The 23,045-nt window shown below is 37.5% G+C and overlaps 1 protein-coding gene across 15 annotated transcripts in view; it reads left to right on the plus strand.

Moving 5' to 3' along the window:
• The window catches only part of NCOR1 (nuclear receptor corepressor 1), a 251,600-nt gene that overhangs the window by 72,385 nt on the left and 156,170 nt on the right, over positions 1-23,045 (plus strand). For 10 of the 15 annotated variants that reach the window (XR_010318467.1, XM_064271844.1, XM_064271846.1 and 7 more), the window contains exons 6-15: positions 303-416; positions 6,768-6,824; positions 7,336-7,388; positions 7,714-7,740; positions 9,814-9,880; positions 12,782-12,954; positions 13,838-13,928; positions 18,120-18,298; positions 20,954-21,008; positions 21,651-21,752. Coding sequence is in view for 14 of the 15 variants with exons in the window: in XM_064271844.1 (XP_064127914.1) it covers positions 303-416; positions 6,768-6,824; positions 7,336-7,388; positions 7,714-7,740; positions 9,814-9,880; positions 12,782-12,954; positions 13,838-13,928; positions 18,120-18,298; positions 20,954-21,008; positions 21,651-21,752 (918 nt within the window). In the remaining variant the exon portion in view is untranslated. The other 5 variants (XM_064271848.1, XM_064271849.1, XM_010600144.3 and 2 more) reach the window with 2 other exon arrangements.

Genomic DNA, 23,045 nt, shown 5'->3' on the forward strand with positions numbered 1-23,045 from the left:
CTCCCATAGAGATTATAGCCTAGGAAGCCCTATGGGACAGTTCTACTCTGTCATATTGGGTCGTTACGAGTCGGAATCGACTTGATGGGATACAACAATAAATGTGCGTTGTTTAGTTATTAGTGAGAATATGTCTGATTGGTTTTCTTAGAGCCCCAGGTCCATTAAATCCTAGTAGATTAAATGGTCACCCTATAGAATCAGCAAGGCATTTCTCAGGAACTTGTGTTATCTCTGGCAATTAATTATTTGTGGAGGTGATATGTGGTACATGCCTGACTCTTCCGTTCTGGGTCTCTTAGCAACAGCTCGAAGAAGAAGCAGCTAAACCTCCGGAGCCCGAGAAGCCTGTGTCCCCTCCTCCAGTGGAGCAGAAGCACCGCAGTATTGTCCAAATTATTTATGATGAGAATCGGGTAAGCTCATGCTGTCACCGAAAGCACAGGCCATTGAACCCACTTTATTGTGCCTTTCTTGGTCCTGAGTATGTTTGGTCATAAATTAACTGTATGAAAACCTGAATTTATGCTTTAATGTTCTTAAAAGTTTGTTGATTGAAACTTGGTGTTTTTTTCCTTATAGATTGAAAAAAAGTTGACAGTTGTGTCTTAAATTATTGGATATTTCATTTTTAATGGTTACAGTGTATGGATACTTTTCATGAGAGTAGAATTTTATCAGCTGACTCTCTCTGCTAAGATTAGGTAGGGTAACACACATAATACAAAACAGCCATTCTCTGGTTTTTCACTTTATAAGGGGCATTTAATTCCATATGTTGGTAATGTTCCTTTCGAGATAGGTTACTGGATATGGAAATAAAGTTCATTGTCACCTTCAGAATTGATAGCTGGGCTTTCAGAGATACTGTGGTTTGAACCTTAGTTATAAAGCGTGAAGCTATTGACTTTTAGGTAGACTTTGCATCTTTTGGTTTATTAAAAGTTTCTTCTTGCATACTCTTAATCAAAAATGTCCTTGGATTTAGGAAAGCCAGGCTTCAATTCTATGAATACTTTTGTAATGTCGAAGTTAATTTTTATGCAGAACTTGGCTAAAGAACTAGTAGTTAAAGGGAAACCAATTTCACCTCAATATAAAGAAAACTTTCCAACAGAGCTGCTTAACAGTGGACAGGTTTGCCATGTGACAAGGTATCCTCCTAATCACCAGAAATATTTGTTTAGGTAGAGATGATGTAACCAATTTTTGGAGATAATGTGAGCAATCAGGCATTTAGTGAGGCTACGCCACTAGCCCTATGATAATGTATTTCCACATCACAGTCTCATAATAAGTGCAGTTCTAAACTTTGTAATAAAAATAAAGAGTAGAAAATTGTAGTTATTTAAACAGTCACATTTCTCTGAATTTTCAAAATGCATTTCTGATCATTTTAGCAATGGCCTCTTCAGTTGATAAGATTTTCAGTCTTCTAATTAAAACTGCTATTTGGATGCATTATTAGTTTCCGTAAGTCCCCAACTCAGAAAATAGTAATATGCTTTAAGTACTGTGGAAGAGAATAGGCTTGTGAAAAAACAGCATGGTGGAGGCATCTGATCTCCTCTAACTTTACAAGGAGAAAGGAGAAAAAAGGCTGATTCCTGGGAGGTGGAGACCAGACCTACCTCTTCTCTCTGCCATCTTTGCCAGTTCTGATACCGACTGTCTCTCCCACAGCACTCTACTTCTCTGCTGAGTTCAGTAATTCACTGCAGTGGCCACACAGAACTCACAGACAATACGATTATGGGGTTTGTTAGGAAAGTAACAGGTCACGATTCAGGTTCAGGAACACTCAGGATACAGTTCTTCCAGGACAGCCTCTTCTCAGCTGTGCCCACAGGCATGGCTCTCTTTGGCCCTCAGCCTCTGCCCTGCTTGGGCAAGTGTTAGCTCTGCCGGTAAGTGCCCTGAGGTGCCCCAATTTTGCCAGTAAGCCTTGGCCCAAGGGCAGGTCTTACCCCATGCACCATGCCCTCCTTCCGGTCTCCTGGTTCTGTTGCCTCTGCTGCCACCATTTCTTTGCTGTTGTGTCTCACCATCTTCAGTGTTATAGCTCTCTCTCAGTCTTCTGGTTCTAGGAGCTTCTCAGTGCAGGGATTCTGGGTCCTTTGGGACATGCTCTTTCTTGATTGTGGTGAGATCCTCCCTCGTCACCTCTAGGATCACTCATTTTAAGCTTAGAAGGATGGCAGACTGAACAATCCCCTTGTTAGGGTTCCATACACCTTATTTGCATGGTCCACTTAGTCATTGTGTGTGAGTCACAAAGACTGTGTCTGGGGGCCATATTAATTAAGTCATTGCAGCCCAGCTTGTTAGCTGAAGACAGGCACACTGTAAATGCTGGGATTGTTTTTTCAGCTTACTGTCGTTGCATTGTAGTGAATGGATTTGTCAGAATCTGTGTATTGTAAAGTCTGTGGATTTTATGATAGCCCAGATACTAAAGGACATCGGCCATAGGAAAAGCAACTGCGAATTAGTAATTTAATGTACATTTTGAGGAGCGATCTAGGATTAATATATATGTATCTGTGTGTGTGTGCGTGTGTTTATGTAGGTAGGTAACTTAGAGTCGTCAGATGTGTAATACTTAGGACAATTGTAGTAAGTGTCATGGTCAGGGAAAATACGGGCAATCACTTTTTTTTTTTTCCCCCGCTGGGTTCATATTTAGTCCAATTTATTTGTATGGCGAGAACAATCTACATGAAGGTAAATCCCAGTGGGGGTGGAGGGCGGCTAGGGAATGAACAATGTTTCTACCTCATGCCATGACTAGAGGAACAGTGAATCTGTGATATTGCAAGAATGTGGTCTGGGGTTGACAGGTGCGCCCTTGTTTAAGAGATGCCAGAAACATGGGGTTTTATGTGAAATCTCCTGATTTTTTCAAAAGACTCTAGGGTAACAAAACACCTTGGTTGTATGGTGGGCTTCATGGCCTGTTTGTGACCTTGGGGGTAAAATAAGTTGGGATTAGAGCTGATAACAATGGAAATTTGCCAGTTTTTTTTTTTTTAAAAGAGTCTTTTAAAATAAAATGTTGACTTTTTCCTAAGAGAATATGAATTGATTTTCAAATACATAGAATTCAGTGATATTAATAATAGATTCAATTTCTTAATGAGCCTTTGTCTTATAGGCCTAATAAAAAATTTCAGTATCAGTGAGTTCTGTGGTCACCCCATTAGGGTGTGAGGGCTGAGCGCTGTGGAACTAGATCTGATAGGAAATTTATAATTTTCATGCATACATGTGTTCATTAATTAGTGTAAATGTTTCTTGACTCCCATCAGCAAAATGAAAGCTCCTCTCAGACCTTTTCTTTCCATTGTATCATTTACATATTTGGGTTGTAATTCATTGTATTAAAGGGGAAAAAAAACTCTGCTGAATTTGAAATCTGATCTTCTTACAGTGAAGATTGTTTCCAATTCACGATAACTGTAGAAATCTTTTCCTTACCTGTTCTGTCAGGGAAACCCTGGTGGCATAGTGGGTAAGTGCTGTGGCTGCTAACCAAAAGGTCGGCAGTTCAGATCCACCAGGCGCTCCTTGGAAACTCTGTGAGGCAGTTCTGCTCTGTCCTCTAGGGTCACTACGAGTGGGAAGCGACTCGATGGCAACAGGTGTTTTTATTCCTCTCGGTTGGTGCGGTTGTACTCGTGCTGTCCTAGACTGTAGAGGAAGTTCCTGCAGCCACAGAAGTGAGCACAGCTGGCCGGGACACAGGCTTGCTCACTGCCGGTCCTTCAGTGCTGCCCTCTGTAAAGCCTTCCTTGCCTCTTGAGCTTTTCTTCATGAATGTGCTTACCTGTTGCACACAGCAGGGCTGAGGGGATGGTCGTGCCCCATACTCCTTGGTTGGCAGCAGGCTAGGCTTCTTGTGAATTTAAGCTGAATGTGGCTTAAGAGTTTATTTAGGCTAGTGACAGGAAGAAAACTGCACAGACGTGACTGTTAATTTTAAAGTTAGCTTCCTGAGAGAAAAAATTGATTTGCATTAGGTTTAAAATTCAGACTAAGAAATTTTTTAAGTCTGTAAACAGACTATTTTCCTGGACTATTCCTAACAGTTTGATTTCCTGTCATCCTGCCCTGTTGTAGGTTCCAGAAATACTTGTGAATGCTCTAATTTCAGAAGAATAATACATATAGAAAAGTGGTCGTGTATAGTGTAGCAAAAAAGTTTTTTGAAATACCCTGTTCATATTTTGACTGGATGGTTTGCAAGAGAATGTGAGGCTAGAAGGAAAGAGGTGGGTAGTAGGGAGCAACCTCAGGTTACCTAGGCCTGTGTCCTAGGAATTATCTGTTTCCCTCTCTTTGCCGCTGCGTTCATTTAGGTCATCAACAGAAGCCCTCAGTCCTGTCTCCTAAACTGTGGTCTGGTCAGTCCCTTTCCCTCTTTGTCATATCCTTAATTCGAGCCCTCATCTCTTAGGTAGTTATTGGGTCTCCTTCCTTCAGTCTTTTTTCTGTCTAATCCATCCTTCATATTTGAGTCCCATATAAAATCTTTGGATGACTTTCCACAAAAGTCCTACCTTCCAGACTTTTAATCAGCCTTTGCATGCTTACTTACCCATCCTTGCCCCATACTTTTTCTTCGTGATATCATGCCAGAACAGACTCGAATGCTCCAATGAAATTTCCTTTTTTTAAAAAAGTATGTTTACCTCCTGATGTCGCCCCTGGTTCCAGGTGTGCCAGTGTCTTTATCTGTTCAGCATACTCAGACCTCAAGCTCTCTCTCAAGTGTCGGCTTTTCTGTGGAGCCTTTCAAGACCCCTCATCCTCCTACAGAGGATTGTTTTATTCATTGTTTCTTAGTTTAGCAAGTGCCTAGCACATACAAGACATTCTACGGATGTTTGAAGGATTAACTACCTCCTCTAGAGACTTAGAGTAAAAATTATAATATGAAAATGGAGGCCTTTAAATTAAAATATTTTTCTGCCAAACTTGTAGTAGATTAATCTGTTCTTAGCAGTTGAGCAACATGAAAACGTATTTAATAAAATTTTGCAAAACTTAAATTTTGGAGCCTGCAAATATTTAAAATATCACCCTTTAAAATCAGCCCTGAAAAAGAAGCCCTTTCACAATAGGATACTGATAAATATTTGCTCTGATGTGACTTTATTCCTTTGTTTCGCTTGATGCTCTTTGTACACCGCTCTGCTTAGCCTGCCTGTTCCTGGCGTAGACTCTAACGTGCAGGTGTGTGCTGTCGAGTCCATCCCAACTCATAATGACCCTATATATAGTATGGCTTTAAAAAAAGTAGATTTAAAAACTGGTGAATGTTGGGATGATTTCCTGTTTATGGTCCAGAGAGAGAATATGCTAGACGTTTTCAAATTTATCATCTGTGATGATGTTATTTGTGTCTAACCTAAAGCTAATAAATTTGAGTTTTGTAATAATTGCAGTTTGGCTTCTTGAGATTAATAGTTACCTTAATAGTTATTCTCAACTGGAGACTTTTTTTGGTTGTCATAACTGGGAGGTGAGAAGGTGTTCTCCTGGCATCTAATGGGTTGAAGTCAGGAGTACTGTTAAATACAACACACACAACAGCCCCTCATGACAAAGAAATATCTGCCCCCAAATGTTAATAGTACCAAGGTTTACAAATCGGGCTTTACAACTGACTATATAAATTTTTTTTTTATATAAACAGAATTTGCTAAGTAAATTTATTTGTTTTTAATTTTTTGTATTTGAATTTTTTGAATGTTTATTCTTAACGTTTTAAGTTTCTTGGTGTTTGGTATTATGGTATTTTGTACCTCCTACAGTAGTTTACATGGTTCTTTTCACGTAATGGATGCTAAATAAATATTTAACTGATTGATAAATTGGATGAAAAGCACAATGTATATTTATGAGAATGTCTTTATTTACACTTGGGGAATACTGGTTAATATCCATTCCCATTGGAGCACTGGGGAAGTCTGTCACATCAGAAGTCCTGGCGAGATTCCCACACCACAAACCATTGAGGTGGGAGTCTCTGCAGCAGGCAGTGAGCCCTCGTTGCTGTCCGGAGTATGTTGGAGGCCAGAGAAATTTGAGAACTACTGACGCGCTTGCTAGTTATACAGTTCCATTTGAAACAAATCTTCAGTATCGTATTTTGTTATATTTCACTTGTCCATTAAAGGAAGATTTCTGGTAAATAGCACTTTGGTCTACATTATTTTATTTTTGAAAATTACATTTACAACATTATATGATTATTTAATACCGAACAGTTTTGAGTAATTCAAACTAGTTGTTCCCTCTGTTGTTTGGTATCGCTAAGGTTTTCTTGTAACTAGAAAATGAGCTCATTATAAGCTTTTCCTGAAAGAGATCACTTTGACCTAACACATTAAAGATGGGCTACTTACGATATTTTAAGTTGTTCAGTTTTCATTAAAGACATTATGCGTTAAAGTATTTAGAATGTTTGGGGAATTCATTTCTAATAACAGATCTCTACTTTGTCCCCCAATACCATTTTCTCCCCAGATGCTTGCTATCTGTTTGCTCCTAAAAATTTAACCAATTTTTTTAGTGCCGTCTTCAGTACAAATGTTAGACATTGATTTAGTGAGGAACGGTATGAAAATAAAATCAGAGTATTTCAATCTCTCATACAAAAGAAGAATATTTGTAAATAAGGATAAGTTTTTTAAAAAGTGTTCATTTTGCACTTAATAATATAGTTTTTAATTATACAAATACAACAATGTCTTTATCTCTAGAAAAAAGCAGAAGAAGCTCATAAAATTTTTGAAGGTCTTGGCCCAAAAGTTGAACTGGTAAGTAAGAAATTTCTCTTTCCATTGCCGGTGGGTTTTTTGTGGTAGTTTTTTTCTTGTGGTAGGATATAATGTGACCTGTTTATTTTGGGTTGAGAGGGATGTGTCTGGGTAGCAAGTTTGTGATAAAATTTAAAATGATGCTATGTGAACATGGTCGCCTTTGCAGAAACATCAACCTGAGCATGTTTTTGCCTGAGAAGCCATTCAGTCGCTGCAGATAGAAGAGTTATTAGGATGATGAAAGTGCTTACTTTTTCTTCTTTGAAATTAAAAATCTGTGAATCAATGTATTTATTATGGGGTACAATGGATTTATAAACTTTCTTATAGGTGTAGCGTAATTAGGAGATGGGCTGAGTAGAGGGAACCCAGAAGTCTGCAAGTTTGGGGAAGGCGTGTTGTTTTGTACCCCTAATAGTACTTTACCTAGGCTTACATTAAAATGTAAATTGTTTCTTGTAGACATATGTACAACATTTGATACATGTATATTTGATTTATTTTATAGCCACTCTATAACCAGCCATCAGATACCAAGGTGTACCATGAGAACATCAAGACGTAAGTATCATCTTTGGAGTTCCCTAGTTAAAGACCATATATTCTATAAAGAGATCATTTTTATGTTTATCCATTGACATAATATAATAATATAGTGTAGGTGTGTTTTAGATTTGTGTAATTTGCTGTCGTTTTACTATATGTTATCTTCCTCTGGCTTCTTGGGGGTTGGGAGCTTTGAGTTTCCGAGGCCAAAAAGTGAAATAAATTATTGCATAAAACTAGCTGGTTTTATAATCTGCTAGTAAAAAAGGTGGATACTTAACATTGAAATGGCTTACCTTGAGGCTTGAATTTTTTGCCTCCTGTTTTGTCTTTTTTTCAGTGGAGTACCTGCAAGGCGCATGATGAAGTAAGATAATGAAGCTTTTTCATTTAAGACTAGTGATGACACCGTCCCCCACCAAGCCACATCTGCCATTGCAAAGTAGAAGTGCCACGGATCATTTTATCATTATTCAAAATCCTATTCTAGGGAAATCCCTTCTATGACTCTTGCTAACAACGGTATTTGTAGACCCTTCTGCCATTTAACGTCCTGGTGCCTTGGAAGTGCTCAGTTACCTCACTGGGTGAGGAGGCGGCTCCAGAATGCAGTTCGCTTAGCCTTGCTCATCCTAGTACCAGGTCTTTATGGATCCAGATTTTGGAATAAGAGAAGAAGTGAAAAGAAAGCCTAATTTCTTTATCTGATTTGAAGTAAGGGAGGAGGCTAGATAGGTATTTTTTGTTCTGTTTTGTTTTTTTAATTATCATACTTTTAAGAGAATTTTAGTTGATCTATTCTTAGTTTGTGACAAAAATGTGATATTTCTACTTTATGTGTTTTATTAAGTATACCAAAACATTTGCTAGTATAGTTACTAATGAGCACATTACTATTTTTATATATATATATGATTTTTTTTTCCTTTTTAAAATTCCTTACTGAGAGTACGTGCCGTAGTTGACTACTTTGCAGAACTGGTGGCAGATAAAATTTGCATGGTAGTGTGCATGAAAGACATGGAGATTTGAATAATTTTAACTTCTGTTAAGTAAGTTTGTAATAAAAGTCATATACTTAATGAAATTTTCTGTGAACTACTGCTGTAATAGTCTTGGCAACCCTCAGAAGTAGGTTAGGCAAAACTCATAAAATTTACCGTATCTTGGAACTGTTTTGCTGTTTTAACATTTTTTAAAAGGAGTATAGCAGATAAAATCTTATTGGCTACATTTAATGGTTTTTTTTTTCTTTTTAACAAAGCTTCGGTTATGTTTGTGTTCTGTCCCTTTTCCTTGGTACAAGCTGGAGAACAGCGCTGTCTGTGATGTATTTCATGTTATCCACGTTGCCTACTGCAATGCTCAGTACACTGTGGCTGACTTCCTCATTTAAACTCTTAGGAAACGTTTAAAATTGTATTTATTGATTGTTACTTACTTTGACTAGCACATAATTGCAATTAGAGCAAATTGAATATGTAACGCTCCCATCGTACATCACCTTTTGAAGTACCATTACTCAGCTGCATGCATGGTGTAGTCATTCAGTCACGGTTCTTTCATCACCGTCATTTGCTTTGTATGAAATAGCAAATGTGCCTTTTAATGACTCTCTTCATCTCTCGGCTACTTTTTCGTATAGCCAGCTCCTGACTGTCCATGCTTATTTGAGCGGAGCCAGTGTCACTGTTAGTCCAGAGTGGCAGATTATCCAAAACATTACTTCTCCTTGCCTTGGCTCCGTATTTATATTTGAATAATCAGCTTGAAATCCTTTCTGGAAGTAGGTGGGGTATAAATATCTATGTTTGAACCTGCATGTCATTGTTTTTGAAGGTCACAATATTTCAGATTTGAAAAGTGAAACTGTTACATTAAGATGTAAGAGAAGTCTTCCTGTCTTGTCCCATTGCCCTCCATTACTTCTTAGAGTGGATTGTATTGTTTCTGTGACTGAAGAAGGTCTTCTGTTTAAAGCAGAAGCCACCTCTCTAAATATGCTGGTGTATGTGCTCCTCTTAGAAGGGAGGCCAGCACTGTATCTTAGGCAGGGAGGTAACTTGAAAAGATTTTCCTTCTACTCTACCTCCCTTCCTTCAAGAGCATACAAAGGTGTTTATATCACCAGAATTCTTGGGAAAGACTAGTAACTATGTAATTATAATTAGGAAATAATATTTGCCTTGTAATTGGATACAGTAATTGAAAATGAACTATTTGTATAAAGCCTTTTGCTGTAGAATGGGGAATTTTAGTCAGTTCTAATTAATTACAAAAGTCTTATTTTGCAGGGTGAGAAATTAGGATTAACCTTGATTATATCATAAATTCTTAAGTGATCGTTGCTTGTTTCCCAGTGTCTCTGGAAAAAAAAAAGTAATGCATGATTAAATTGTGCTTTTCCTTAATGTCATGCAACCATATTTTTCTCTTCTAGAAACCAGGTGATGAGGAAAAAACTCATTTTATTTTTTAAAAGAAGAAATCATGCAAGAAAACAAAGGGTGAGGTCCTATCCTTGTTAACTGAAATATGTACAGCTTTCCCATTCATGCTCACTTAGGCAGCCACTTTCCCATCATTAATAAGAATGGTTCTGGGTTATATTTCAGAAAAAAAAAAAAAATTCTGATTTAAAAGTAGCTGTAGATGTCTTAAATCAACTGTACTAAAAAAACAATTGTAGATGTGACAGATGTCAAATTGCAACATTTTGATGCCATAATCTACATGTAATATCATCATCAAATTAATTTCATTGGTCATCTATGTATAGCATTTTCATCTAGCCAAAATAAAGAAAATGGTGAGTAGTAAAAAAAATGTTAAAGATAAATAGAACGATTTATATTTAGCCTCTTAACCCTCAAACAAATGTGGGTAAGTTACGGTCATGCTGACTGGACATTACTGTTCGTTTGTATTGGAAACTGAGTCAGATAGGGGTCAGCTTTTTCAAATTCAAATAGTTTTTCATATGACTTACAGTTTAAAAGTTTATGATTATAATCTTCATGTAAATGAAGGTATAGAAAATATAATGCCAGTATTCTTATTTTCATAATATGTTAATACTAACTTTGCAGACAATCTGTTGGTGTACTTGAATTTAGGTGTTTAGTAAATAAATCATACTCTTTAAATCTGTATCAGAAATGAACTTTCTACCGTATATTTAATGAATGACTTGACAGTTTAATGAATTGAAGCTCAAGAGTGAGCAACTTGTATTTGGTGTAAAACTTCTAATGTTCTAACTTGCCAGTCTAGTCCTTCAGATACCATCTTAAATTACTGGTTTTGAAGTTTTTTGCAGAGAACATGTAAATATCATGTAAGAAATTAGCTTACATATGTTTTTCTATTCAGTAACTTCGTTACAATTGTGGTAATTGCTAAGTTTGCTGTCTGGTGGTGCAAACACAGGAGAACAGACTTGGTTTTCTTACTTCAGAGAATATTTATCTAATTATAAAGTTTACATGTTCCCTGGTTTGTTTAATAAATGTTCATTGGCTATTTATTCTGCCCCATGTGTTAGTCCACAAAGGTGAGCAAGATCGCGGTGTGGTACTCACTCTTAGGGAGCCTAAAGTTTAACTGGGGCACACAAGTCAGCCAGCAGTGGCAGCATTGTGATAACACTGTGGTAAAGGGTGTTCAGATGACTGTGCGAGCGTGCAGGAGAGACACCTAACACAAACAGGACGTGACCTGTGGAAACTTGAACAAGCAGAGGGAGCAGCTTGAGTCAAGGTCTGGGAGGCAGAGGGGCATGGCAGGTTCAAAGGTGGCTGCAGCCATGGTGAGAAACGAGGCTGCTGGCGGGAGCCGCCCTGGAGGTCACCTTTGGGTTAGATCATGAGGGTACCTTCTAAGTTTTAAACCTGGGAGGTATTTTCTCCAGTTTGCTCAGGTTTGTATTTTAAGAATTTGCATTTGTCCACAGCATTACGAATGCATGGGAGATGTTTAGGGGCTGTTACATTAACCTAGGTGAGGGATGATGTTGGCCTAAACTAATGAGGTAGTAGTAGAAATAGAGAAAAGGTGAAGTGTACAAAAGAGGAAGAAACCCTGGTAATGCGGTGGTTAGACACTTGGCTGCTAACCGAAAGGTCGGTGGTTTGAACCCACTAGCCGTTACGTGGGGCCAAGATGTGGTAGTCTGCCTCCATAAAGATTACAGCCTTGGAAATGCTGTAGAGCAGCTCTACTCTGCACCGTAGGGTCACTGTGAATCGGAATCGCCTCAACGCCAAGGAGTTTGTTTTTTTCTGTTTTATACAAAAGACATGAAAAGTAAGAGTTGAAAAGAATGATTAGTAAGTGGGGAGAGGGAGGGAGGACATGGAGAGTGTCATGAAGAGGACAGTGGAAAGGACTGAGGAAAATGGAAGAGTCTTTTTAAAGCATTAATATTTTTCTCCTTTAAAAGCTTTTAAAAATAAGTCATAAATGCTTTTCATAACTAGCCCAACAATACAAAAGTACACAGAGAAAAAGCTAATAGCCTCTTCTCCAGTGCCATGTTGCTGAGGTGATCAGTGTTAACAGTTTGTTGTGAGCTCTTCCACAGCTTTCTCACTTTCTGAGATCAGGCATAGACCCAGTTCTATGCCCGTAATGGAAGCATTTTTTTCCGTTTAAAATGTGGGATCAGACTTTACTGAGCCAGAAAAACCCGAACCTGTTGCTGTCGAGTCGATTCTGACTCATCGTGATGCTAGAGGACAGGGTAGAACTGCCCCATAGAGTTTCCAAGGAGCACCTGGTGGATTTGAACTGCTGACCTTTAGGTTACCAGCTGTAGCACTTAACCACAGGGCTCCAAAGGACATACAATTTCTGCCTTTTTCCATAATGTCAAACATGTTTATTATATAGCATATTTATAATAGCAAAAAAACTGCAAGCAACTAAAACCACCAAGAGTAAAGGAACAGTTACAGTGTGTGTGTTTTCTCTGGAAACAGATTGGAAGGATAACAGCAAAATGTTATTAGTGGTTACCTTTGGGCAGTTGGGATTATGAACTATTTATATGTATCTATGTTTAATTTGCCAGTTTTTTTTTTTTTTACAATGAAGACATACATTGTTACCAGAAAAATAATGAAACCTGGTCAGCTTCTAGTAATAGCTCATCATTAGTTTGTTAATTTATAGTCTTAACCGTAGCTCAAAAACTCCAGTCAAAACTTGTTCTATATGTTGATGTTATATAGCGCTCGCTCCCTTTCTCTCTTTCAGCTCAAGGACGTCTTTTCATTTACGGTTGAGTCATAGGCCAAATGTACTTCTGACTTAGCCTTGAGAAGTAGTATTTATCTTAAAGTTTTAGGTTTGTCAGAATCAACAGAGTTTAGTTTAATTATTACTAATTTGCTACGGGTATTTATTAGGAACAAAAAATCTGCCAGCGTTATGATCAGCTCATGGAGGCATGGGAGAAAAAAGTGGACAGAATAGAAAATAATCCTCGGAGGAAAGCTAAAGAGAGCAAAACAAGGGAGTACTATGAAAAGCAGTTTCCAGAAATTCGAAAACAAAGAGAACAGCAAGAGAGATTTCAACGGTGAGTGATTTGAGGTGGCCATAATACTTTTCTTCAGATTGTACTTTGTTCTCTCACTAAATATTGCTACCAGAATCTCATCATTAAGAAAGCCCATAAAGAACTTTTATTTTGATTGTAAAACTTGTTTATGAGCCTTTAAAGATCATATCTTAGTGAATTTAATATTAATTTTCTTGTATTTAGTATGGTGTTGAATCTAAATCTAAGTGAATGTTTTTGGAATCATTCTTTAGTTTTTGAAAATATCCATCCCTTTGAAAATGACAGTAGTCAGAATAGACCTGACTATCTCTTAGTGCTTCGTTATCAACGTAATTAAACAGTATTAAATTGGTCTGATTAAGAAATTCTTTGATAGGGATAGATAGCTTCTGATTTGGTCTTACTTTTAGGGAACAGGTGTTTTGCAAAGGTTTTAAAAGCTCTAGTTTTTTTCTTCACTGTTCCATGTAAGAGTCATAAGAATGTTTAATCACAGTTAAGTTTCTGTGAGGTATGATGGTTGTATTTTTTTTCTTTCTTTCCAAAAATGCCTGATACATTTTTCTAAGTTGGCTCTCCTGTTCTCTGGAAGGCAGACAAAAAACTGCCATTTGAAACTGAAATGGAATCAATAACTGGTTTTCCATAAATAGATTTACCGTTTGAATTTGGGCATGTAACCTTTAAGTCTCGATCTCAGCATTGAAATCATTAGTAATTTAATAGGTGACTCAAGCTTATTACTTAAAGTGTGTACTCAGTAGAATTTTAGGTTTTTTCCCTGACTTTCAGTTGGTTAAAAAAAAAAGTCCCATCCAGATAAGTATGGTTAATTTTATTGACATGTCTTATTTATAAAAGGCCATTAATGTGTTTATAATTTCTCCCTAATGTTTAGAGTTGGGCAGAGGGGAGCTGGTCTCTCAGCCACCATTGCTAGGAGTGAGCATGAGATTTCTGAAATTATCGATGGGCTTTCTGAGCAGGAGGTAAGAAAATTAATTGGTTTCAATCAAGTTAATTCATTTAATTATTCAGGCATTTTAACCTCATACCCAAAGAGCTAAGGGCTGATTTGTGTGTAAATGAAGGAACTTTAGGTACTGTAGTTTGAACTGGGACTTGGTCAGATTCCAACCCCTGCTGATAATTTGAATTTCTAACAAGTTCCCTGCTGAGAACTTGCATTTCTGACAAGTTTCCAGGAAGAATCACCTGGGGATCTAGTTAAAATGTAGATTCTGATTCAGTATATCTGGGGTGGAAATGCAGATTCTCAGCAGGGAACTTGTGAGAAATGCAGACTCTTAGCAGGGGTTTGAACCCTGAGCAAACTGATTTGAAGCCCTGGTTTGGACTGTTTGAAACCATTGAAGGGTTTTAAACAAGGCAGTGGTATGATCATAATTGGCATTTTGCAAAGATGGGTTTTGGCAATGGGAGGCCAGGAAAGAGGCTGTTATAATAAAAATGAGGCCCTGAGTCGAAGCAACATGGTAGGGCTGTAGAGAGTTTCATAGAAGGTAGAATGGAGTCGACAAGATGGATGGATTGAATGTGGGAGTAAAGAGGAAGAGGAAGGATGGAGCTGGTGGTAGCCTTTCCTAACCCAGGGAAGGAACGTGTGTCTTGCATATGGTACGTTGTTCCATCGTGAAGCTGGGGTGCTGGGGGGATCTCCAAAGGGTGCTTCTCTAGGAGCCGGATGAGCGTGGGAGAGAGCCGTGAACTGCAGATATTTAGGTATCAGAGTCATCTGAAAGGGACAAGTACAAAGAGATTCATTTATGTACCACAGTGCCATTTTATTGATTTTAAGGGAAAAATACACTTTCCTAGTGAGTTGGGATTGTTTTGTTTGTTATTCAGGCAATTCCCTTGCCTATATCAGGAATAGAATTAATGAAGTTATGAAACTGAATTGGTTAGTAGAGACAGGGTGCGCATTTGAAGAATGGTTCATCAGGGCCCAACTGCAGTATTTTCACTATTATAGAAGCTATCCTACCCACTGTCCCCAAATAGAACTAACCAACATCTAGTTAGTCTCACTTTGCATTTATTTCCATTATGTGTTTATTTTTCTGCTTAATTATTATTTATGTATCAGCTAGACTGTCATCTTGAATTCCTAATGTCTAGGATTTTTTTTGTTTTAGTGTTTAGTGATATGTTAATAAATAAATGCTAACTAGGTATGAATTTCAGTCCCTAGTGTTTTGTCTTCTTAGCCATGTTCAAACTACCTCTTAAAGTTGATCCAAAAGCCATCTGCTATCTGTTGAGTTTTGCTAGTTTTGATTTTATAACATGTTTTTTTTTTTAAAGCTTCATCTCTAAATTCTGAGGGTCTAGCTGGGTTTTTTTTAGCTTATTTGAAAGTGGCAGCCCGCTTACGTAATGATCAGAGGTAATTATTACATTGCTGTATATTCAAAATAAATACTAAATGCAAATAAATATATAAATATAAAATTTTGAGAAGTTAAATTATAGTTAATACTTCATTTGCAAAATTAAGTGGAGGAGGGTAAATTTCTTGTAAAATTTTGACTGATTTAGAAGTAATTTAGATCAGGAAAATTCCTGCTTATGTACTTCTTACGTAATTTAAAAGTAAAGAGCAGGACCATGAGTTCCTTCTCTCTGTCCCTTTGCTGTGACTTAACCTGGCCAGTTTTTTCTTTCTATGACTATTGTTGCTTTTAGTTTTGGTGGGTTAGTTATATCTTTGCTCGTTTGAGGAGGGGGAATGATGATTCAGGGGTAGTTATTGCTTGAAATTGCTTATTCTGATAAGTACTCCATATGCATTATTTTACTTAATTTATGCAAAAAACTCTGTGAAGTTGATGTAATTGTCTTCATTTTACAAATGAAGAAACTAAGGCACAGATGGAGGTTAAATAATTTGCCCAGCGTTATAGAATAAAAATATTCATTTTTTACTTATTTTATTTTTATTAAAAAAAAAAAATGAATTACGGACTAGTAAATAATGGAGCCAGATATTCAACCCAGGCAATCTGACTCTCCAATTGTGTATTCCTTTCTCTATCTTTGTTCATTCAAGTTCATTCTTTCAACAGATACTTACAGTCTCTCTGCTAAGTTACCAACCTTTGTCCTGGGCATTGGGAATAAAGTGGTGAATAACACCATCAAGTTGCGTGATCTCATGAAGTTTAATTGATAGTAAGGGAGATAAAGATTTGTAACTTACACCTGTACATTGGTTGTATGATATTCACCTGGACTGTTTTTGTGAAAACACTCCAGGATGAGAAAATTACCTCTTTGTCAGTGCGTCTTTGTATCCCACCACTTGTCTGTCTTTGTATTGAGATTTGTGGTAGGGTTCTGTCCATATTGGATTATGGTAACCTGTTTTGCATTTTTGATTGAATATATCTGATGTTCTTGGAATTTATCATACTTCACAATTCTAGTCACGCTAGCGCTGCAGGAGCTAGAAAACTATAAACAGTATCTAAGAGTTCCTTGAACTACATCACATCTCAGATTGTTGTACCCAAGTAGACACTTTTGCAGGTGTTTTTTTTTTTTCTCCTTTCTCACTGCTGATAATCCTCCTTTCCCAAAGAGGTGGTCCAAGATGGTTTTTCACCCATTTGAATAAATAACTTTTCAGGGGCAGTTATAATACTCAATCACACAGACATTTTAAAATCATGCTTTAGTAGGGCAGTTTTATTCAGGCATCGCAGAGCATGTTAACTTCACAGCCATCCAGGTTGGTTGAGACACAGTTGTCGGGGATACATACATGTTACTGTCACTGAAGTTTTATCTGAAACCACAGGTGTGTAAGGTACATAGTAATATTATATAATATTAGGGTGGATTTTTCATTTATCTTGTATCAGTGTAGTCAAGATCTTTAAAACATAGCTACTTATTCTGTGTTGCTTTTAAAATCACCTCTAAAATACCAGCTTAAATGATGTGCAGTCCCTGGAATTTGTGGCCATAATCCCTGCGGTGATGACTAAATCTCTGGTAAATTTCTTTAGTTGTTCTTTGACTGATTTCCTTAGGGGAACCCCAAACTGGTATCAGTTGAGGTGATTTTTGCTGATGTTTCTGCTCCACCATGCTTTGGTGTTCAGACTGACTGACAGCACCCCATAAAGTTAGAGACTTTGTAAGGACTTGAGTATAAGGCAGTGTCTACTTTTATGAAGAAAACTTTTAGGAAAAGACCATGCCTTGTGTCTGGATTGCTGTTAGGTGCTGTTGAGTTGATTCCAGCTCATAGCAACCCTACAGGACAGAGAAGACCTGCACCCATAGGGTTTCCAAGGAGGCTGGTGGATTTAAACTACCTGCCTTCTGGTTGGCAGCTGAGCTCTTAACCACTGTGCTGCCAGGGCTCCTATATTTGTGTAGATACTTGTAGTTTTTAGTAAAAGTTTCTTCATGGAAGTTTGTATTTAGAAACTTTCTAAATTAAACATTAGGAAAAAAATAAGATGTATAGATATAACAAAGTTGAAACCAGCTTAAATTCTAAGGATAACAATCTTAAATTATAAACGGAAAGACTATATAAAATTAGCAAAAAATATTTAATAAGGAATTTTTTTGTTAATTTAAAATCCGTTATCTTAAGATTGTGATACTTATTTGCTTATTTTTCTATGTATTGTTCTCTAAAATGATATTAAGATTTGTTCTAAATTACGTTAAAATTATTTTAACATCATTTAACATTATGTTAAAATTATTTTTAGATGCCCACTTAAAAAAAACCCCACTGCCATCAAGTCGATTCTGACTCATAAGTATAACATTAAACTATATTAAATGCTTCATAAGGTAACTACCTCAGTGAGCTTCACAACTCTGTGTCTTCTAGCCTAAAACTCTGTTATCTAAGTTTTCAGCTTCATTTAAACTGGAAACTCAGAATTACAAAATCGAAGTAGTGGATTTAAAAAAAAGATGTGTGTGCTCTACCTCTGTAATTCATTCGCTGGTTATTTATTAGATGTTTGAGTAGTTACTGTGTGTTAGATGCTTTGGTATGTATTATTACTATTCTCAATAAACTCCATAGGAGTTTTTTTTTTCTTAAGTGTAAAGACATTTGGCTTATGGCCCTTTTTAAATTCGTGGTTTAAATTTTATTGTAAGTAAATTGCATTTCTTTTTTGCAGAATAATGAGAAACAAATGCGGCAGCTCTCTGTAATCCCACCCATGATGTTTGATGCAGAACAAAGACGAGTCAAGTTCATTAACATGAATGGGCTTATGGAGGACCCAATGAAGGTCTATAAAGATAGGCAGTTTATGAATGTTTGGACTGACCATGAGAAGGAGATCTTTAAGGACAAGTAATTTAATTTTTTTTCTCTGATAGAAGTTTAAATAAATTAGCAAAAAAAATGCTTGGCATCTACTTACAATTTGAACTGTTTCCACAAAAACTCGGCCCTGATTTGGTGCTTTAATGGATATTGTTGAAAATAGAGACTAGATTTAATGTGATCTCATAAACTTATAGGAGAGTATTCAGGTAACAGATAAAATCTGGGAGTATGGAGTCAGATTAAGAGTGGTTCCCAAATTGAGGTGGTGTTCAGACCAGTTGGGGGAGTTCTTTACTTTTTTATTATTTTAGTTCTTGTTGAGAATGTACCCAGCCAAACATACACCAGTTTGACAGTTTATGCATGTACAACTCAGTGACATTAACTTCTTCAAGCTGTGCAACCATTCCCATCCTCCTTTTCTGAGCTGTTCCTCAGCTGTTAACGTAAACTCACTGCCCCCTGAGGTTCCTATCTAATCTTTGGAGTTTCTGTTGTCAATTTGGTCCCATATAGACAGATATTAAAAGAGCACAGTGCTCAAGGCAGATGTTCCTTTTTTTAAAATTTTTTATTGTGCTTTAAGTGAAAGTTTGTAAATCAAGTCAGTCTCTCATACAAAAGCTTACATACACATTGCTGTATACTCCTAGTTGCTCTCCACCTAATGAGACAGCATACTCCTTCTCTCCACCCTCTGTTTCTGTGTCCATTCAGCCAGTTTCAGTCCCCCTCTGCCTTCTCATCTCCCCTCCAGACAGGAGCTACCCACATAATCTCATGTGTCCACTTGATCCAAGAAGCTCACTCCTCATTTTCTGTCCTATAGTCCAGTCTAATCCTTCTCTAAAGAGTTGGCTTTGGGAATGGTTCCTGTCTTGGGCTAACAGAAGGCCTGAGGACCATGATCTCCGGGGTCCTCCTGGTCTCAGACCATTAAGTCTGGTCTTTTTATGAGAATTTGGGGTCTGCATCCCACTGTTCTCCTGATCCCTCAGGAGTTCTCTGTTGTGTTCCCTTTCAGGGCAGTCATCGGTTGTAGCTGGGCACCATCTAGTTCTTCTGGTCTTAGGCTGATGTAGTCTCTGGCTTATGTGGCCCTTTCTGTCTCTGGGGCTCATAATTACCTTGTGTCTTTGGTGTTCTACATTCTCCTTTGCTCCAGGTTGGTTGAGACCTATTGATGCATCTTACATGGCCACTTGCTAGTGTTTAAGACCCCAGATGCCACTGTCCAAAGTGGGATGCAGAATGTTTTCTTAATAGATTTTATTATGCTGATTGACCCAGATGTTCACTGAAATCATGGTCCCCAAACCCCCGCCCTTGCTACACTGGCCTTTGGAGCATTCAGTTTATTCAGTAAACTTCTTTGTTTTTGATTTAGACCAGTTGTGCTGACCTCTCCTGTATTGTCTGTTGTCTTTCCCTTCACCTAAAATAGTTCTTGTCTACTATCTAAGTAGTGAAAACCCCTCTTCCTCCCTCCATCCCCCCTCTCGTAACCATCAAAGAATATTTTTGTCTCTGTTTAAACTATTTCTTGAGTTGTTATAATAGTGGTCTCATACAATATGTGTCCTTTTGCAACTGACCAGTTTCACTCAGCATAATGCCTTCCAGGTTCCTCCATGTTATGAAATGTTTCACGGATTCGTGGTGGTTCTTTATCGATGCGTAGTATTCCACTGTGTGAGTGTACCGTAATTTATCCATTCACCCGTTGGTGGCAGATATGCTTTATTATTTAAGCCGAACTGTTGTTTGGCTTTAAGGAGACTTCAGGGGATAGTTTTGGTTTAAGGTTTCCAGATGATCTCAGGGCAGTAGTTTCAAGGGTTCATTCAACCTTCATGGCTCCAGAAAGTGTGAAACCATGAGAATTTGAAATTTTGTTTCGCTTGTTTCCCCTTTGGATCAGAATTTTTCTATAGAACTTCAGTCAAAATGTTCAGTAATGGTAGCTGATGATCATGCAGTCCCTCTGGTCTTACAGCAGAGGGCGCAGTTACTCACGGAGGCGATCAGCTGCTCATCTGTCTCCTTCTCTTCCTGACTCTCCTCCTTTCTCTGTTGCACCAGGAGCATAGAGACCAGTTGTTCCTCGGATACCTCCATGCAACGAACTAGGAGCTAGAACAGAAGCGCTAAACACATTGTTAGCCCGATTCATTGGAATGTTCCATGAAACTGTGACCCTTAGCCTCCAGGCCAGGGAGCCAAATCCCCTGAGGTGTTTGATTGTACATAAGAATGCTTAGCAGCTACTGTTGTTGTTGTAACTACCTGTCACACGACTTTTGCCAACTCAACTTTTTATAGGTGTATAATAATGACAGTAATGGTCTGTGTAACCCTGCCCTTAGTCAGTGTGAATTTTCTGTCACCGTAAACCAGAGCTCAGTATTCTGTATACATTAAGCCCCCTTTCCCCACTCCCTCCTGCCCCTGGTAACTGGGGGGGCCTTTTTAAAAGTGTGCTGTACCACGGACCAACCAAATCAGTCCCTGGCGGGCGGTGCCCAGGAATCGTGCCTTTTAAACGTGTCCAGTGATTCCGTAGTTGTTCCTCTGATTGACAATTAGAAATCACTGGGAATTAATCTGTTTATAATATTTTTATTTTCAAGGTTTCTTTTTAAATTAGTCTATTTTTTTTTTTTTTTTTTTTAAACTCAGGTTTATCCAGCATCCAAAAAACTTTGGTCTAATTGCATCCTACTTAGAAAGGAAGGTAAGAAATTATTTGCTTTGAAAATGTTTATAGATTTGTAATGGTTGCTACTTTGACATTTTTGTTCGTTAGCACATAGAGAAGTTGTTAAATAGAACAGAAAAGATTCTCATGTGACGGACATAATGGTATTTAATATTAACTGTGAGCCCTGAGCAGAGAAAACAGAACTGATTTTTACGGTTAATAAAAAACGATCTAAACTTGCATTTCCCTAAAGACACATAGATTGCATTACAGTGTTTTTTGAACCTCATTAAATTTCTCCTTAAAATATCAGAGGCCGTATTTCCCCAGAATTTTCTTCACAGTAGACTGGTTTTCAAGCAAAATACTTAAAGAAACATTTTGAGTATTTCTATATGTATAAAGTAAGGAATGAAATTTAGTTACTAGTTAATAAGAAAAGCGCTTCAGTGTTTCTGATAGTTTCTGGTATCTTTAATTTGCAATAACAGCTGTAACTATCCATTAAAGAGTATATATAATACATATATTTTTAGAGCCCAGGTATGCCTTAAGATGGTAGCTGTGTGTATTTCTCCTCTATACTTAGAGATAGCCAGAAATTATCTTTGAAAACATTATTTGATTTTTTAAAATTATATCTCATTGGCTCCTCAAAAATATATTTTTTTGTAGAGTGTTTCTGATTGTGTTTTATATTACTACTTGACCAAGAAAAATGCACATTATAAAGCTCTAGTAAGAAGGAATTATGGAAAACGCAGAGGAAGAAATCAGGTACGTTTCATTACTTTATGAAAGATGTTTCAGAGTTGGTAAAAATGGGAAGACAAAAAATGTTATAATAGGACCCTTGTTTTTAATCATGTAGACTTGGGGGTTAACATTTCTGGTAAGTTAAGGAGGATTTTATTAATATGTTATGATTATTTAAAGGTTAGTATATTTTGATATTTCAGTATGTCTTCTTTTTTGATGTGCTTTCAGTTTCTAGTGTGATAAATTAATGAGGAAAGTTCTGTATGTTCCCATCATCTGAATCATGTTAATTCATTTCAGTGTTAACAGTAAATAAAAATATAATTAATTATGACACCCTTGATACCTTTACCTAACATTGCCATCTTTACCAACCCTTTTGTCTGAGGAAGGGTCATTTAGGGTAAGAGACAGAAGTATAGTGTGGTAAGTAGGGCACAGGATTGTTTAATAGGGACCTGGTACTGTTTCCGAGTAACGTCAGTTTTGGAATTAGATATTTTACTAACTCTTAAAAACGACTTTACCTTAAAAGGTAGTTTTTAATACAGTGAAGTTTATATTTTCACAGTTGGAATGTAGCACTTTAAAAACTGTTTGCCCCAAAATGTAGAACAAAATTCTAACTCACAAGAAAAGACCGGACTAACTAGCCTGACAGAGACTAGAGAAATTCTCAAGAGTATGGCCCGTGGACACCCTTTTGGCTCAGTAATGAAGTCACTCTTGGGGTTCACCCTATAGCTGAAGATTAGACAGGCCCATAACACAAAACAAGACTAAAGGGACACACTAGCCCAGAGGCAAGTACTAGAAGTCAGGAGGGTACAGGAAAGCTAGTAATAGGGAACCTAAAGTCAAGAAGGGAGAGAGTGTTGACATGTCCTGCTTGTTAACCAATGTCACAAAATAGTCTGTGTACTAACTGTTTAATGAGAAGCTAGTTTGTTCTGTAAACCTTCGTCTGAAGCACACACACACAAAAAAAACCTGTTTCCCCCCGAAATAACTAATCAGTGGCTTTCACAGGTCATGTTTGTGTTACGTTGAGGCCGTTGTGATAACGCAGTCACCCAGATACACGCTGGCAGTGTGTACTTGCATGCATGAGCTGTGACCGCTTCTGACTGTTCACTGGCAGTCCTCAATCTCTTCCAATTTACCCACACAGCCACCCTTCTAGTGTGGCAGGGCCTCTGTCCCTTTCTTTCCTTAGTGGACGTGGGCACCTGATATGGGTTATTTGACTCAGTTCACTCATTCATAGCCATAACCTTTTTGTTTTTTCTGGGTCATTGTTTCCCACAGAAT

Source organism: Loxodonta africana, chromosome 18 (genome assembly GCF_030014295.1).
Source record: "Loxodonta africana isolate mLoxAfr1 chromosome 18, mLoxAfr1.hap2, whole genome shotgun sequence".
In the NCBI taxonomy this organism is placed as follows: domain Eukaryota; kingdom Metazoa; phylum Chordata; class Mammalia; order Proboscidea; family Elephantidae; genus Loxodonta; species Loxodonta africana.